This window comes from Acanthaster planci, linkage group LG01 (assembly GCF_054643075.1).
Source record: "Acanthaster planci isolate LZ-2023a linkage group LG01, COTS_SCS, whole genome shotgun sequence".
NCBI classification, from domain to species: Eukaryota; Metazoa; Echinodermata; class Asteroidea; order Valvatida; family Acanthasteridae; genus Acanthaster; species Acanthaster planci.
The window spans coordinates 18,042,296-18,059,883 of record NC_141777.1 but is presented as its reverse complement, the minus strand read 5'-3'; the positions used below and the strand labels follow the sequence as shown (position 1 = coordinate 18,059,883).

Here is a 17,588-nt window from a genome sequence, read left to right as displayed (position 1 = left end):
CTGACAGTATGGTAACATGAGACGTACTGTTGGCCCTGTGCCCTGAAGTCAGCAAGGAGAACATTGATGTAGCCCATAAGTAATCATTTAGAATTGTGCAGACCAGTCTCGGTCATTGTCTTGGTTGGAGTTTAATTGCACTCACGTCTGGGCAAGGGGGCAATTACATGTACTTTGTACTGTTTGTACTTTGTATTTGTGCATTATCCTAATTTTTTGCTGCAACATAAAAATAACTGGAACCTTTTCGGGATAGTGTGGCAGATATACCTTTACATGATAGCACATTAACAGTGAAATGTGAGGTATACTGATATTTGATGTAAAAGTTAAGAGTTTAGTCAATAATTCAAGGGACAACAACCCTGTTTTTGCCCCCTTCAGTCCCGAGTGTGAAATACATGTTGGAAATGCCACCAACTGACCAATCAGAGAGAACCAAGACTCTGATGACGTCATCCCGACCATGAGAATTGTGTAAAAGCAGTCAGATGTCTATGGGTGCAGACCACTAATTCAAGTGAGAATTTCTGGCCAGTTCATTAGCATTAATAGTGCCCCCCACAGTATCTTTTGAAAAAGGAGATTGTTTGGCCCCAAAAATGGTGAGATTGTGTAATTCGTTGCCAGGATCAACTCCCTGGGTCTTTGAGCTTTGATATGAGAGCAGAATGCCAAAAACTACGGTTGAAAAATGGTCCTAAGTGCCCAAGAAAGCCGGGGTTGCCCCGTGAAATATGGCTGCAGTCAGACTTAGGAAAAATCACTTTCTGAGAGATGATTTTGTTTTGTGGGAATAAATAATTAAAATTGTAATTGGTTAACCTACAAAAAAATCAAAAGAAATTGAAAGATTAGTGACCAGACAAGAATTTCACTTGTGTTTCAGAAATCTCAGAGATGTTGGTGTGCATGTTATTGGGCCCTGAACAGAGCTGATTTTACACTGTTTTCAATGGGGCTTGAATTAGTGGACTTTACCCCTATGTACTGTATGGAGCCATTTTCCGCTCCTCAGGATTTACTCGACCAACATTTTTTGCACTTACTCATTTCACAATTAGAAGAAAATGGTTCCCTAACCTTTCCTTGTAGTCCAGTGCCACTGTTGTGGCATTTTTGTACCATCCCTCGTAGAAATCTAGATGCAAAATCTTATTTTCTGTCTATTTAATATACATTTTTATGCTATTTCCTCCCAGAAAATAGAAAGAAAATATATTTTTTCCTATTACTTAAGCTACATGGACTGTTCTGTCCTATTCTAATCCTATTTTGGATGCTGCAATCCTATTTTATTGCTATTTTGAAATGGTACACTATTTTAAATCTATTTTTTTGTACTCGGGTAATTTTCTTAACTATTTTTCAACTGTTTTCTGGGGCTTAAACATTTCTGCAGGATTGGAAAGCTATTTTGGGGCTATTTTTTTGTCCTCACTGAAAGTGGTCTAAAATTGAAGCTTTACTCGTATTTTTCGGCTATTTTTTTAGGGTCAGGGTATGTTACCTCAAAAAGTGGCTTCATGCAGTGGACAGTCAAGCTGCCCACTACATACATGGGCCCTGTATGCCCCCAGGTGACCTTGCAAACTTCCGTTGTGGCATATTTGAATTCAGTCAGTTTGGCAGAAGTGGTAGAACAGCATACAACAAGGAAGATGTGGATCACAATTCAACAAAAGTGTGTTTCAAAATCCTGACAGAGTTTTTTTTGGACATACATAGTTCACTGTACTTGCTGTATATGTGCATTCTACAGCATGATGGAATAACTGGGAACTTCATGCATGTTTGGCTCAATGTCCCATTCATGCCTAGCTTGTTCAAGTTGTTATACCGGTATGCATGGTTTGCACCTGTGACTATACATTTACATGCAGATTGTATGCTGTGCAGTCCTAAAGGTTATATGTGTACCGGTACATTTGAAATTGGATCATTTGATCCAACCTGTTCCAGTCAGCATGTACTCCCAAAACAGCTTTATTGTAATTCCCAAAGATGAAAAGCTTTTACTAAATTTTGAACACGTTCACATTAACATTGATTAACGTTTCAACTTACCGTACATGACTTACACATGACTTATGTGCTTATTTAGGCTTTTGACTTAATATTTTTTAGTTTACATGCAGTAATCTATAATCTTCTCCATATGCAATTTGCACCTACCCTGTCCATGCATGTACTGTCCTGTTACTTGTTATAATTTCCACAATTTCACATGTACGCAAAGCGTATACATGTACATGTTTTGTACATGGTGTAAGGATCTGAACATTGCAAGGGCTTCACAACTGAAGCAACAGCTTATTGAAGTTGAAATTACATGTACATGTACCTGCAAGTTTTTCTGTAAGGCTACTAAGTTTGAGGCATTATTTATATTTACATCAAGGTATGATATTAAAAATCAAAGTGAGCCTAATACATGTAAATTTTGTAAGGCCTGAATAGTGTACATGCACCCCTTGCTCTATGATGCACCAGAGCACTACATGTAATTGACTCTTGCAACGTCACAAAAGACTGACTTATAAATGGATGATAAGCTCAAATTCCCTCAAAATCAGTTCATAATCTTGGTACAGTCTACATGTACAATGTAAATGTGTTGTGTGCATGCACTTAATTAAAGAGAGATCTTAAAAGTGACATGTTAGATAATGAAAGCACCGGAGCATTACATCCTATTTTTTTAACTAACATGCTATTTTTAAAACTAGCTGGCCATTTTTAAAAACCCAGAATTCTATTTTTAAAGAAATCATCCTATTTTAAAAACAGCAAGTAGGATTCTATTTTTCTGAAAAAGCATTTGTATTTTCCCCTATTGAGTTATTAATGGGCCGGGCCCATTAATAGTGTTGTAGCCGAGTACTTTTTTCCGAGTACCAAGTACTGCCGAGTACAAAGACAGGGCGAGTACTTTGCCAGCCAAGTACAAGGACTGGTTTCCGAGTACAAGTACTTGCACTTCTGAGTACAAGTACAAGTACTTCTAATTCAAAAGTAGTTTTATCTTAAATTAGAGACTCTAAGACCTGCCACTGTGTAAAAGAAACACTGAAAGCAGATGACATGGCTACAAGAACAAGTGATCTGGCTAGCAATGTCATGGTCACTACATGTGCGTTGCAGCAGTTGACACAACGTGCACGGTGAAGTCTATTTTCCAGACTCTATTATTCACATACCTGTAATTTTCTGTATGCTGGGTTCGTTGTTAAAATTTTCGGGTCCAGGAACCAGACTACCAATGCCCAAGCAAATTGCGGGACCATTCTGAAGTACAGCAATATAATTTGCGTACGTGATTGGTTAAGTAAGCGCACAGACGACGAATGGGTCGTATACGTTAGTGGTCCCACGTTCGGCCGTCTCTTTGTTAGAACCGTATCGAATATCGGATCATAGGAGGTGATATTTTTGTACCTTATTTCAACGGCCGTGGTAAGTTAACTGAAAGGATTTTTTTATCGAGTACTGTTAATCGAATACGAGTACTTTGATGCTCGAGTACAATTTTTGGATGTCGAGTTCTGAGTATTTTGTAGCCCGAGTACAAGAGCTGTAGTTTGAGTACAAGTACTTGGACGTCCGAGTACAAGTACGAGTACTCTGGAAATGGTACTCAAGTAGTACTTGAGTAAGAGTACCGAGTACGAGTACTACAACACTGTTAATGGCCCCTGTGAAAATGTATACTATGAAATTAAGAAAATATCAAAATGTGCCATTGTTATTAAATTCTTCCATTTGTAGTTCAACAATATGGTTGGTTTCTTTAAAATAAAACATTTGATAAAAAATTAGAATATGTTCTTTTTCTTGCATTGAGTCGCTTCAAACATGAACCTACATGTATTTTATCCCTATTTTTTGAAAAGTCCAACAAGAAACCTATTTTATCCCTATTTTTTGAAAAAAAATTAAAATTAGTTTCCTTATTTGAAAAAATTAGTGTAGAAACGTTTTCTATCACTATTTTATTGCTATTTTTATAAAGCTATTTTTTCCCTGACTATTTTTTTTTTCTATTTTCTAGGGTGGAGAAATCCCCCCAAAAAAATATGTTCTAAAAAAATGTAGTTTACATAGGAAAACAATATATTTTTTTCTTTTTTTTTGACCTGGGATGGATCACTGGGTCGTACCTGTACATGTTACGTAGACCTATAGATCTAATTCCCCAAAAATTCATTTCATTGCTGCACTGTTTCTTTCTGAATTTCACTTCAGTTAATTGTCGAATTAAACAGTTCAATTATAAAACCCTGAAAAGCTTCTTTTCTCATTTATATTATTAAATTAAGTCAGTTGAGCATATCTGCCACCCTCAGGCCTTGGGAAACAGGACTCTCTGAAGGATAGATCCAGGATTTTCAGAAAGGGGGGTGCAAACTTGGATGGTCAAGTGTGAACATGCATTGCGAAGCATGTCACATGCAGGGGAGCAAATAGTACAGGCTGTCGGGGGAAAGGAACCAGAGCTGTGAGTGCAGTGCCAACTGCAAACTTTGGAATCAAAATGGCTGTTCATTATGTGTGCTGTACAGCATGTAGTTATTGTGTGATGGTTGTCTTTGTGCACTGGTGCATAGCCCACCAATTTGGTTCAAACAGTCAAGACGCTCCAGGGCAACTCTCTCTATGTGATCCCCCTCCATCCACCATTGACTCCTGTATTCACTCACAGTCCATTGGGACACATACATGTATTTCCATTGCCAATCGATATGTAATAAAAAGAGATCAAAACAAACATCTTAATGTCAGATAGCTGTTTTATGATTATGGCCTGTTAATTTAACAATAATTTGTTCCACAAATTAAATACATTTATGTGTATACATGTGATTGAGTAGATAAAATGATGTCATTAGGTGGGAGTCATTAAGGAATGGAATGATATCTTCTTGATAAGATGGCATCATGGACATCATTGCTGTTCACTCTTTGTTTGCAAGCCAGTGGGACTTTGGTGAGAAATTATTTAAAAATTTAACTGAGAAAATAAAGTACTTCTACTGGTACAGTGAAGAACTAAACGCATGGCGTAACAATCCAGTCATATGTTAAAACCCAGTCAGGCATGCAAAACCTATACAAATTTCTCCAAAACTTTTTTTGTGGGTAATTCATGACTTCAAATGATTTTTTTCTTGTTCCCTTGTTCCTGCCAGTTCTGTTTGCCTTTTGTGACAAAAATTGCCACCATGGGGCTTAAAAGATGTACTCAAATCATAGCATACATGTAAGATCTGAAGTAAGAGTAGGGGGGGTAGTGGTGCGCCAACGTACATGTACATGCAGGCCTATGTATTGATACAATATATTTGTTGTACTGGTGGTCGCCCTCATTTGAATCACAACCTGGTTTATCATGTTCACAAAATCAATGCATGATACATAACCAATACTTGATTGTGGCACATCAAACCTTTATATACACGTAACTTTGTGATTTTGCACTTCTTGTACATAATATCACAAGAGGGAGTTTTCAAGCCAGAATAAACAAAATACAATGTATGTAACAAAACATGTATGTACATGTACATGTATGTACACATGTAATACATGTCAAGTGGTTTTTCTTAAGGCACCACTTTCCCAACCCACCAGTATGTATGTGGATGCTACAAAATCATGCATTTAATTGTGACATATATGTACATGTACATGTACCGGTACATGTACACGGAGAGGTCTTTACTGGTAATCTTACACGTACATGTACATGTAGCTATCCAAGTGCAGTTCATAGAATCTTTATCCCAGTGTTCTTGGTTCTCTTTGCAAAAATTAGCTGTCAGAATAAAATAACCTAAGAATAAGTCTTGACAAACCTGAAGAGATTTTATTAAAAAGTTGGTGACTTCGAAGGTACCGTACATGTACTTCCTCAGTGGGAATGTATGTGTTGTACAGTGGATCTGGACATGTCAGCATATTAACGGATACAGTATTGCATTTGGTTCACTATTGGAAGCAATTCAGCATTTCACAATTTGTTTTGACTTTCTACATGTATTTCTGTCGGAAACATTAATGAATTCATTGGATACATGTATTTATCACATTAAAGTGATAAGTTTGGTCAGTTGGTTTACCAAGAAATTTGCAAACAGATAAAATGGAAAGTCAAATATTTTTGCGTAATTGTGTCCCCAGCTGTTACAAGTATGGCGCCTTACTGACAGTACTCATTATCAGAGTTTTCAACAAAAAAGAAACCCGGTATAAAATTATTACATACATGTACATGTATCTGAAATATTCCTCAAAACTGTAAAAGCTGAAAAGTTGCATGTTGTTGCATGTTGTACTCTTCTATGGAGCTTACTAACAGTGTGAAATCTCTGTGCAGTTTTACATATGAATCTAACATCACATTTATCTGGCAAGTGCAGCACTTCTGATGTGCATGGGATTGGGAATTTCCAATATACGTGAATGTGAAGGAGAGGATGCAGTTTATATTTTATAACATACGTGTATCTTTAAATTGCTCCACAACTGTAAATGGCTACCAATAGAGACTTGCTGTTTGCTGCATGTTTTAGCCTATGGCCAGCATACTTTCTAACAGTGTAATTTACCTGAATTGTGTTTTTCAAAAATTAAAACAGTTGTAAATGTACATGTGCACTAAACTCATCTATTATTGCCCCACAGGAATCTGTGCATGACTCACATTTGACCCTAAGAGCTGGGCAGTAGGAATGACCATAAATTTCTTATGAATTCTACTACAGTGGTTTCTGGCCTATTCTATTAGTTTACATTTTTTTAAGCTTACATAATGAGACATTTCTGAAAACCACCAGTAGAGTATCGTAATTTCTAGAAACCTAAGAAATCTACACAAAGGCAGGACTATGGGACTGCAGCAGGATTGGACAAGTATGGGACTTTGAAGTATGATTTTGGTATTATCTTATTATCAGGACCCTTGATCTGGCAACTGGTCTATGGAGTAATTGGAAGAAAGTAAGCCTCGAATGAGGAAGTGCTTGAAAGCCTAATCTAATTCTAGAAGAGACATTTTGTGAACTGAATATAAAGTTCAGTATTTTGGGGTTGCATCAGATTATCCCTGGCTATATGTAGTTGTCTCCAGCTGCTCATGGAAATGAATGTGCCCCACATGTTAGCATATTTATTTGTATCATCAAGGGACTCTTTTTTGTCATCCATTTGAGTCATTCTACATTGCAGAACTTGCCCAAGTCCTTGTCTTAAGAATATTCTATTTATATTACATGTACAATCTGATCATTGTTCACTAGCATCTAGTCTTACCACTGTTAACGCTTGTCAATACCTGTAATGTTTAATATGCTCAGTAATATGGTATCATAGTTGAAATGAATAATTAGGCTTTTGGAATAATTCACATACATGTAGCATCAGCAGGTGTCTTGCAAATATTGTGATTAAAAGACCTTTAAGATAGCAAGTTCATACTGGTGTATCACTAGGCACCACAAAAATTGTGAATTTTCTGTCATGTGTGTTCCTGATCAGAAAACTGGATTTCCTAACTTGGAGCACATGCAAGTCAGCTTGAAAAGTTGTTTTTTCATCCAGCACAAAACTCAATAACTGCAGCAAATGTACATGTATACTGTACATGTACACATGCACTTGTTTGAACAAAGACTGCCACACCCTGTGATCAGCTAAATTCCTCCATTGTTGGTCAAAGGGTGCAAATAAACAGACCAAGCCCCCTGCTGTGTAATTTGCCTGTGGGTTTAATAATTATCTCCTAACCAAACATTTCTGGACACAGTGACATTTAGATGGAAATCGATTTACTCTAGAAACAAGAGATATGATCAGAAGATGTGATGACAATTGAGAAACTCTAGTCCAGGTTTACACATGTACATGTACATGTGGTGTATGTTGTGTATTTTTGTGGAAAAGTCCCATCCCAAAGATACGGTCACACATTTTCGCTAGTTCAATAAACTGAATGATATTCTGTCAATTACGCAAGAATTTCTTAACTGTTTATTTTCAGTCCTGTTATTGGACTCTTCCTTCTGGCATTTTTCTGAAGTGAGAATTGGAATACACATGATCAAAAGGGTTGGCTCAATCATTATTAATGGAACATACAACATGTGGGCAGCCACCAATGTTTCTTGTATGTCTAAGACCATGAAAGATGCTTCAGTGGATAATGCAAGATTTGAAAGTTTGCATGATGTAAGACTGTAAGAGCATCTGTTTTGGGAATAAGTGGGTTTTAAGAAGTTGTGGAATTACTCAGTGTTTCAGAAAGTTTTCTTGTCATATTGAGACTGCATGCAGACTTTGTTTTCTGAACCCAATAATTTAATTGTACTGTTGTTGACAGTTTGTACCTCAAGTTTTCAGTACCCTTCTAATTTGGTCCATTGAACCTCTTCTGTTGATACTAGTAAAATAATGTACATGTATGCATGTTGTCTGTTGCACTATTTACCCACACCATTGACATATCACAAAGACTGAATGTTATCTTTCATCAATATGTGTGCAAAATGTTCCCTTCGTGATGTGCATGGGTCTCTCATGAAAAACACCCACAGTTTTCAAAGGTTGTTTAGTAAACTGCAAGGCCATAGGGTTAAATCTCGTATACATGTACATGTAGTTTACTCATAAACATGTATTTGAGACTACATACTTTGCAAGTTAGAATTGACTAGGAGTTAATTATAGGCTGGTTTTAGAACTTCATTCACAGTTGTGTATCAATATGTGCCTGGCCAATTAACCCTGTGCCTCATGTATTACTACTGCTACATGTATGTCAAATGCTTCGTCTCTGCTTCATGCTAATAAAGTGTGACCTTACTTGTAAAGTGGAAAGTAAATTAGGCCAAACAAAACATGAGTTGTATTTCCTATTACACTAAAAAATAAATTAGGGTTGTTGGTTGGGTTAAATATTGTTTTTACTCTAAATTTTTATAGCCCCAAAAATTCGGATCAGATGATGGTCTGTATTTTTTGGGGGGGCTTATATTTGTAACAGGTACTGAGTCAGTGTCAGATTAATACTGTACATGTGCAAATCAATATTACATGCATGTATCAGTACTCATAGAGCAAGGTAGCAGCTGGTTGTTGAAATAAATTTTACATTTACATGTATTTCATTTTTCGGGATGCATACAAATTACAGCCAAGAAAGTTACATATACAAATACAAACATTACAAAGGGATAAAATCAATAAAGAAGAATAATACACAATATCCACTTAGCTCCGGATGGATTGCCTAAAAGAAACAAGTTTCTGTCAAGAGGCTCTCCAAACTAATTGGGTTATAGAATTCTATGTATAAATATTAATGTAGCCTCTTAACACGGACATAATTTTTCAATGAAATAAAATACGTGAGTACATGTACTTGACATGACATGTAAATATTATACTGAATGTAGTGTTTGCAATTAAAAGGAGAATAAATAATTGAAGTAAATAAAATTAAAGTGACTAATTTAGATAGTATAATGAATATGATCAGTACATACAGGGGTATCAATATTAATCAAAACCCAGTTTACAAGGCATTGCTAATGCATAAAATTCTAATTACATCTAATATCAGTCCTGCACCTGTCCAAGGTGTGAGGAGTGTTTTGGTTGATTTACTGAAATTGAATTAGATAATTGCCTCTGGTGGACAGGAAGAGAAGAGGATTCTTATGTATGTATGTTGGAAAGAGTGTTCTGGGGGCAAGCGAAATTGGGTCTAGACTGAAGAGATAGTCTCGTAAAGAATTGATGAAAGGTTGCAAAGAAAATTCGAGACAAAGGTCCAGAATGTCACCAGAGAGTAAGTTAAAGTACCTGGGAAAGAAGATAAACAGAGAAAATTTTGAATAGTTAGTACCGCTGTCTTGGTGCTTGAACAACAAAGTGTTGGTTTTCCTGGTGTTGACCTGTGGGAGAAATTTGGAAGAAAGAGAAACCTGTTTGTAGAGGCATTTGACAACAAATGAGATGCTGAGGTAGAGTAGGCGATTGTACAGAGGAGGCAATTGAAGCTTGGCAAGACGTTGTTGATAAGAGAAATAGCAACATTGTAAGGAAGGTAAGATTTAGTGAAGCAGCGTCGGATTGTTTCAAGATATTAAGTGTGGTTTTTCTGTTGGGGTAGCCAAACTGGTGAGCCGTATTCCAAGATTGAGCTACGGAGAGAACAGTATAATTTAAGTAAGACACCAGCATTTCTGGATTTTGCAATACATCTGGAACACTTTCTGCAAATAGTGTCTACATGTTTGGTCCAGGTGAGATCATTTGAAATAGTGATGCCAAGATATTTGTAGGAGGAGACGACTTCTAGTGGTTCAGAATCTGCAAAAAAGTATGGAGTTAGTGATTGCATTCTGGAGCGAGTGATGTGCATGACCTTGCACTTGGTGGAGTTAAGCTGCATAAAATTCTCAGAACACCAGTTGATGATAGAATTTAGGTCATTCTGTAAAATGCAACCGTCATTGTTACATTTAATAATTCTATACAAAACAGTGTCATCAGCATATTGAGGAAGAGAAGATTGCACATGGTTTTCTGATTAAGCTGTGAAGAAGTTAAATAAAATGGGACCTAAAACGGAGCCGTGAGGTACCCCTGAAGTTACAGGTATCCAGTCAGATTTCGCTCCCAAGAAGAGAACTCGTTGTTCTCTGATGGAAAGAAAGTCAGCAATCCATGAGAAAATATTACCACAAATTCCATATTGATGCAGCTTGTGAAGGAGGATTGAGTGAATCGCATCTCTCGAGCTTTGCACCAGTCCAAAAAGATTGCTTTGATTCGAGGAGGGCTGGAAACATCAAGTGCCTGGGACCATGTGTGAAAGAGGGAGGCTAGCTGAGTAGTACTGGAACGTCTTGGTTGAAATCCATGTTGGGAATCTGGGATGATATTTCACTGCGAAGAATGGTCAAGTAATTTATGTTACATGTAAAACCTTCAAGCATTTTGCAAGGAACCGAGGTTAATGAAATTGGTCTGTGATTGCTGATGATGGATTTGTCACCATGTTTAATTAAAGGAACGACATTTGCCTGCTTCCAGTTTTGGGGAACTACAGCAGTGGAGAGACTCAGATTAAATATGCTGGATAATATTGGAACAATGGAGGTACACGTACCTGCAAATTTAAGAATTTTGGGGAGATGTCATCCAAGCTAGGTGTCTTAGATGGATTAAGCTTGTCAATGGCCTTGATCACATCAGCATGAGAGACTTGAAGAGAATAGAGTTGGCTTACACTAGGATGGGCATCACAGACATTGATGTCATCGGGGAGATTACAAACACACAAACACACAAGAGCCTTCCATCTCATGCCAAAAAAATTAAAACAATACAATGTACTGGATGATGTACACAAAATTAGGCTCGGGGCAAGGCATCATAAGTCTTTATATTTAATTGATTGGTTGAATAAAAAGATAAAGGTTCCACACAAATTTCTAGGTTGGGTCGGATAACCGGAAACACACTACAGTGTAGCTATTTTTCGTTTGGCCATACATGAACATGTAATTCTGACCTGTGTGTCCCCCTTTGGATACTGAGTGACCCATGTACTGGGGTACCAGTGTGTGGATCATGACTTCAATACAATATGTTTTGATGATGAGGGAGTTACAGTACATGTTAGTTAATGGGATCATATAAAGGGTGTGCTTTCAGACAGGTTTCACCAATGCAAAGTATGCAAAACTGGGGCTGATTCATAATGAATGAAAATACTACCCTTTTATTGAGTACAAGTACATGTATGTACGTTGTATCTGCAATGTTAATATTTAATGTACACAAAGAGTATACACTTAGCTAGAAGCAAGTTTTAGTCAAATGTTAATCCTATAAAAGTGTCATTGTTCTGCTTGATGCATTTAAAATTGTGTGAAATCAACTTACATGTGCACAAATGTACTTTATAAATTGCAGGGTAGCATCACAATGTTTATCAAGAATTGTCCAAATTTCAGCCTGAATTGTAATGAGTATTATCACATCACAGCCCTGGTGGACTGTTAGCATTGTACTTTAAAAACTTCACATACTCTTCCTCAGATGAACTTCATTTGTTCAGTTCAATGATCTACAGTATATGTACAGTATACAGCTTGGTATAACCATAGAGGAAGGACACAGGAGTTTAAACTGCCGCGGCTGTAACATCCGGCCAATTACCACTTTCTGGCATGCCTCGGATGTCCATAGCCAGAGCCATAGCCATCTGTTTCACAACCACGAAACACCCTTGTACCCAATGATCATCGTCGCCGCGATTTGTTGATGGTAATCTGCATCCTTAAAACTTCGTGAACTGAGGTATAGGAAATTGAATATTCATGCCTTTGTTGGTGCTTGGCATGATCTCATGACAACATCAAATTTAATAGTTGCACAGTTGCTTGCTTTACACTGTGTGCCCTAACTCTATATGTGCAGTTATTGCCCTTAATGAACTCTTTCTTCTGGAGTTATTTTGGGAATAAATAGCCCAGTTGTTTACAAGTTTTTGTGTTTTGTTTGAATCATTGTTATTATGGCATTTGTACAAAAGTGTATTTTATGAGATTTCATGATCACTCCCTGTGATGAAATAGCGCATTTTGTTGCTAATGAACTAAGCTTTCCAGTAGTAGTGAACATTTTGTTGGCCAGTCTTAGCCAAATTCTTACCAAGGCTTTGAACACTGATGTACATGTATTGGACGGAGGAGAATAAAATTACAACTTTGTGTGGATAATGGAACAGTGTATCAAAATTTAAAAAGTGTATTTACGATGGCAAAAGTATGTGTAATATCAGAAGTTTTCTCTCTCTATTTTCTGGTCACATTGATAATTTGTATTTGATTGCAAGCAAAAAACTGCAAGTGTTGCCAGGATATTACTGGCCCCGCTTGTCCGGCTACGATGCAGGCAGTAATCAGGCATTTTTGGAATGTTTTCTATTATTCGTCTGACTTGGCGGTGACCATCATTGAACACTTTAAAGTGCCTGAGTTGCAACTCCTGTGTCCTTCCTCTATGGTATAACTTTGTGTGCCTTTCTTTATTCATTGCACAGAGAGAATTTGCAGCCAACTCAAAATGTGTGGTTTCAATGGAAGGCAATGTAACCACTATAACCAACCCAAATACTGGAAAGGAGCACACTTTTGCCTATGACTACTCTTACTGGTCACACAATGGATTTCAAGAAAATGAAGATGGGCTGAATGTTCCAACAGATGACCATTACGCAGATCAGGTCAGTCATCTCAATTTATACTCAAAACTCTGTGTAGCATTTTTACATGTGCAAGAACCCATTGGCACAATGTGTTTTTGTAGTGTTCTTGTAGAGTAGGAAACCTTCAATGTTGCAAAAAAACCCAAAATCTCCTGATTGTTTGTAAGAAGGGTTAAGGTTTTACAGTGTTTATTCTATAATTACTCAAAATTCCTATACCACCTTTTAACTGTAATATTCCAGTTTATCAGTAGCAAGGTTGTTGGTGAACAAAAATTGTCATATGGTAGTATTTTATGCATCTGTTAGGTGGACCAAGTGGTTGCAGAAGGTATAGCATATTTTAATATTGATTTCTCAGCCTGTTCAAAAAGTGTTCATTCATTTCTGAATATTGATCATTAATTTGTATTTGCAGTTAAACTAATGATGTCTTCAGTCCCATTTCAATTTAACGAAAATGTCATCTCTCTTGTGCAATCGTTTGTGAGGAATGGGCATCCAAATTTGATACTTGCACAATAAATGATGCAAGTAAACCTTTTCCCACCAAGCTGGGTCATACAGTGTCATGCATGGGTAGTCAAATTTAACTTATTGTTGGTAAGATCTCATTATTCCAAAACTGATGTATGGTATGAAAATAAAACTGGGTTAATATGCCCCCCCTTGAAAATTTCACCCTCTATGTACACTTCTGCCAAAACATCTTATTGATGCACATCATGAGCATGGTGCTGGATATCAACAACTTGTTGACACCATGTGTACAGTATGTGTATTTTGTTCCACCACAACAATAATTACAGAACCTTTCTACATAAAGGCCACTGATGGCACTTACCAAGAAGTCTGTGATGTGTGTACTGAACGTTGAATCTTAAAGAAATCAAGCAGTAACTTGACATTTTTCACTTTTAAATTTTTGAGATGTGAGTCAATGAACTTTCAGATGACAACCTCCAAACTTTAAACACACTCATATCTAAAACGTACAGCACCTCCAGAGCTAAGTGATGTCATTTAACCACTTCCAGCCAGGGTGCCCGGTTTCGGGCACCGTGTGCTTATATGCAGAGCGGGGGTGCCCGGATTAAGACAAAAGAGCTAGTTTGTGTAACAAAAGACTGTACTCGAAACAAAGGACCTGCTGGTGGGAATTGGCATCATTTTTCGACTTCCATTTTTTGAAAGTAATCCGGCACTGTTTTGAAACAGTACATCACTGTTTTAAGAATAGCGCACCCGCGGATTAGCACCGCAGACAAAAGCGCTCCAGCATGTCCAGGGCCCCATTGATAAGGGACACAGCACCACTACTGCTCGCTAATCCAGCCGCGTATGAAGAGACGCTACTGGCATTCAGCGGAACAATGGAAATTGTGCAACACCTTACAATTCTGGGCTCTCTTTTACAGGGTTGCAGACCTGGGCTGAATACTCAGGCGTCATTGAAGGTTGCCTGACAGATTAGAGTAGCCACCAGAGAGTCGTTCGTGTGGGTGTAAACATCCAGTGAATAAACACATGAATTTTTGAAGAATTTTGAAAAGGTCCCATCATCTTATCCTGCTCAAGAAAAATCCACCCGGCAGGAAGTGGTTAAAGCTTCTACTGGTACATTGGCCTTCATTTCAGAAAATAAAACTAAAACCGGCGTAAAGTGCTGAAAAATTTGTAATGTACGTGGAAGCATGAGACAAATCTAAGCCTCCAGGGTTACATATATATTCAAGCACGTGCAACAAACTGTATAGCAATGCATGTACATGCACAAACTCTATGGAGAAACACATAAAGGTATTTACATGTTTGTGTTTACATGTGGAAACAATCTTCAAAAAGTTATATTTTGGAACTTTGAGAGTGCCTGTCACAAGATTTGCTAAGAGTATTGTTGAGAATGTTGACATCATAAGCTAAGATTTTGGAATAGAATTTGAAATTTAAGCACACTCACTTTCACAATATAAGACCAAAGGTCATCAAAAAGAATAAAAAGATATACACACTGACTTTCCAGGTGCTGTCCTTTTTGTTTTAAGTGTTTAAATTTCAGAGGTTATGCAAATTTGGCACAAACTGAGTTGTATCCAAAATATTCACCAGGGAAATTTAAGACAAAAATTCAGTTCCGGAGGTTTCTCATGCAAGTTAATCATCACAACAAATGTCATTCTTATTTTATACTTATGGACCATGCATACATGTTGGTTGTGTCCAAAGAACTTGGCTATACTGCTGGCAATTACAGTGGCTAAACCCTCAGTTACATGTATGCACACCATCCATAGAATGTGGTATAAAGATTCACGTTTAGGGGACTATTTAACATTTACCAAGAGTCCAAAAATAGGTTCTCTCGAACAATTTTATATGCATGCATGATCCATCAGGCACATGTTTATAATGCTTTTATGTTCTTTCAGAGAATTGTCTTCAATGATCTTGGAAGAGGAGTGCTGGACAATGCTTGGCAGGGGTACAATGCTGCCTTATTTGCATATGGTCAGACAGGCGCCGGAAAAAGTTACTCAATGATTGGTTATGGAATAAATAAGGGCATAGTACCTATCACATGTGACGAGCTGTTCAAAGCTATCGACAGTAATAAAGATTCTACCAAGCAGCTGCAGGTGTCATTTAGTATGCTGGAGATCTACAATGAACAGGTACAATCTCTGTGCTTATGCTGAGCTTTCATTCTTACTTCAAAGACAGTCAATTGGGGGAACACTTTGAATACCATACAGGCAGCCCACAAATGCTTGTTTTAAGATTTTAGGACTTGTATAGGGCATACAGTACTCGTTTTATTTTGAATGGTTGTAAAAGAATATGCTTGGTTGGGTGTTTAAAGCATGGGAATGAACATGTATCATCCAATTTAATCCTAAAAAGTGGGTGATTTTCTCCCGTGTCATTACATCACTTTCTTATCCTGCCCAAATAATATCATGAGTTTTGGCCTGCAGTCATTTTGACATTAGTTTTATGCAAATATGACTTAGTATTCTCATTTAATGTCCATTTTTAAGAGACTTTCTGCAAGTTAATTCACAGAACTTGGTCTCTTATTTATGTCTGTATTTTCTGTGTTCATGAGTATAATTTGAAGTTGTTCTGCTCATGGTAAAAGGTTTAGTGCCCGCTGATCTAGATGCGTTTAGGGATATCAGTTACTGATATCTTTCAGAATTTCATCTTTGAATAGTTGATGACAAACGAGCCATCCACTGATTACTTCAGTGTTTTTGTTGACTCTACTTTTGTCTCTGACTGTATATGGTGTTTTGTTTCATCTTCCTTTTGTGTTGCATATCTTGTGCTTGTGTGCTCATTACTGCCTTTGCATTGTGTTTTTTACTTTCTAATTTTGTGTCAACATACATGTTTATTCATACATTTGCCAGTCTCCCCGTCATTTTCCTGAGCTAGCTAATGTTTCTTTAAACTTTGTGTTTTTTTGTAGGTTCGAGATTTGTTAGTGAAACCAACTAAAGGTACCTTCCATGCGCTGAAAGTACGTCAAAACCCTCAGACAGGCTTTTATGTGGATGGACTCAAGGTAAAAGAGACCAGAACTACTACAGCTTTATCAGAACTTTCATAGGTTAACCCTAACACTCCACAGTCCTCCAACAGGTGAAGGATTGAGGAGGGTTAGGGTTAAGGATAGTTTGAGGTAATCTTTGAGAAATTATGCATTGCAGAAAAATGATGGGTTGTTGTTTTAATAAATAAGTTCTCTTCTACAATGTTTGAGTTCAATTAATTGTTATGGATTATTAGAAGGAATGTGTCAACATTGCTTTTATTCTGTTCACTTTATGCTGGTGAAGAAAGTGACATTTCAAAAGTATGCATACAGTGTCTGGTGTGCAGGCATGGCATACAATGTACATGTACATAGACTGGACCTCTGCATAAAAGAAGTCCACATAATGTAGGGTGTGATGGCATTGCGTAGACTGGCACACGTCCACACAATGTTTTCCCCACTCTGAAAAACAGTTTCTGGGGCATTTTGGGGTCAAGGTCATCATGGCATAATGAAGAGGAATAGTCCAGGAAATCATCATCAAAAATCCAGCTCGAAGGAGTTATCCTAGTTGGAGAAAACAGAGCATTTTCCTCAAGTTTCCTTTACCATAGGAGAACAAAGGAATGTCCACATTTTATATGGAAAACAGGTATTAGTTGTGCAAGTGGATGTACATGTACATCAAATTGAATGGAGCAAAAAGTAAGTGAAATTAAAATCGAGTGGGAAGTAGTTACTTTTGGTCAATTTGACATTACAACATAT

General features: G+C 37.3%; 1 protein-coding gene across 2 annotated transcripts in view; it reads left to right on the top strand.

Annotated features, from left to right (window-relative positions):
- LOC110978143 (kinesin-like protein KIF28) overlaps positions 1-17,588 on the top strand; it is a 79,107-nt gene that overhangs the window by 587 nt on the left and 60,932 nt on the right. The window contains exons 1-4 of one of the 2 annotated variants that reach the window (XM_087141597.1): positions 348-520; positions 13,115-13,297; positions 15,709-15,951; positions 16,752-16,847. In XM_087141597.1, the coding sequence (XP_086997723.1) occupies positions 13,151-13,297; positions 15,709-15,951; positions 16,752-16,847 (486 nt within the window). In that variant the 5' untranslated portion in view covers positions 348-520; positions 13,115-13,150. Of the gene's footprint in view, positions 1-347; positions 521-13,114; positions 13,298-15,708; positions 15,952-16,751; positions 16,848-17,588 lie in introns of those variants that run through there. The other variant, XM_022232891.2, reaches the window with a different exon arrangement.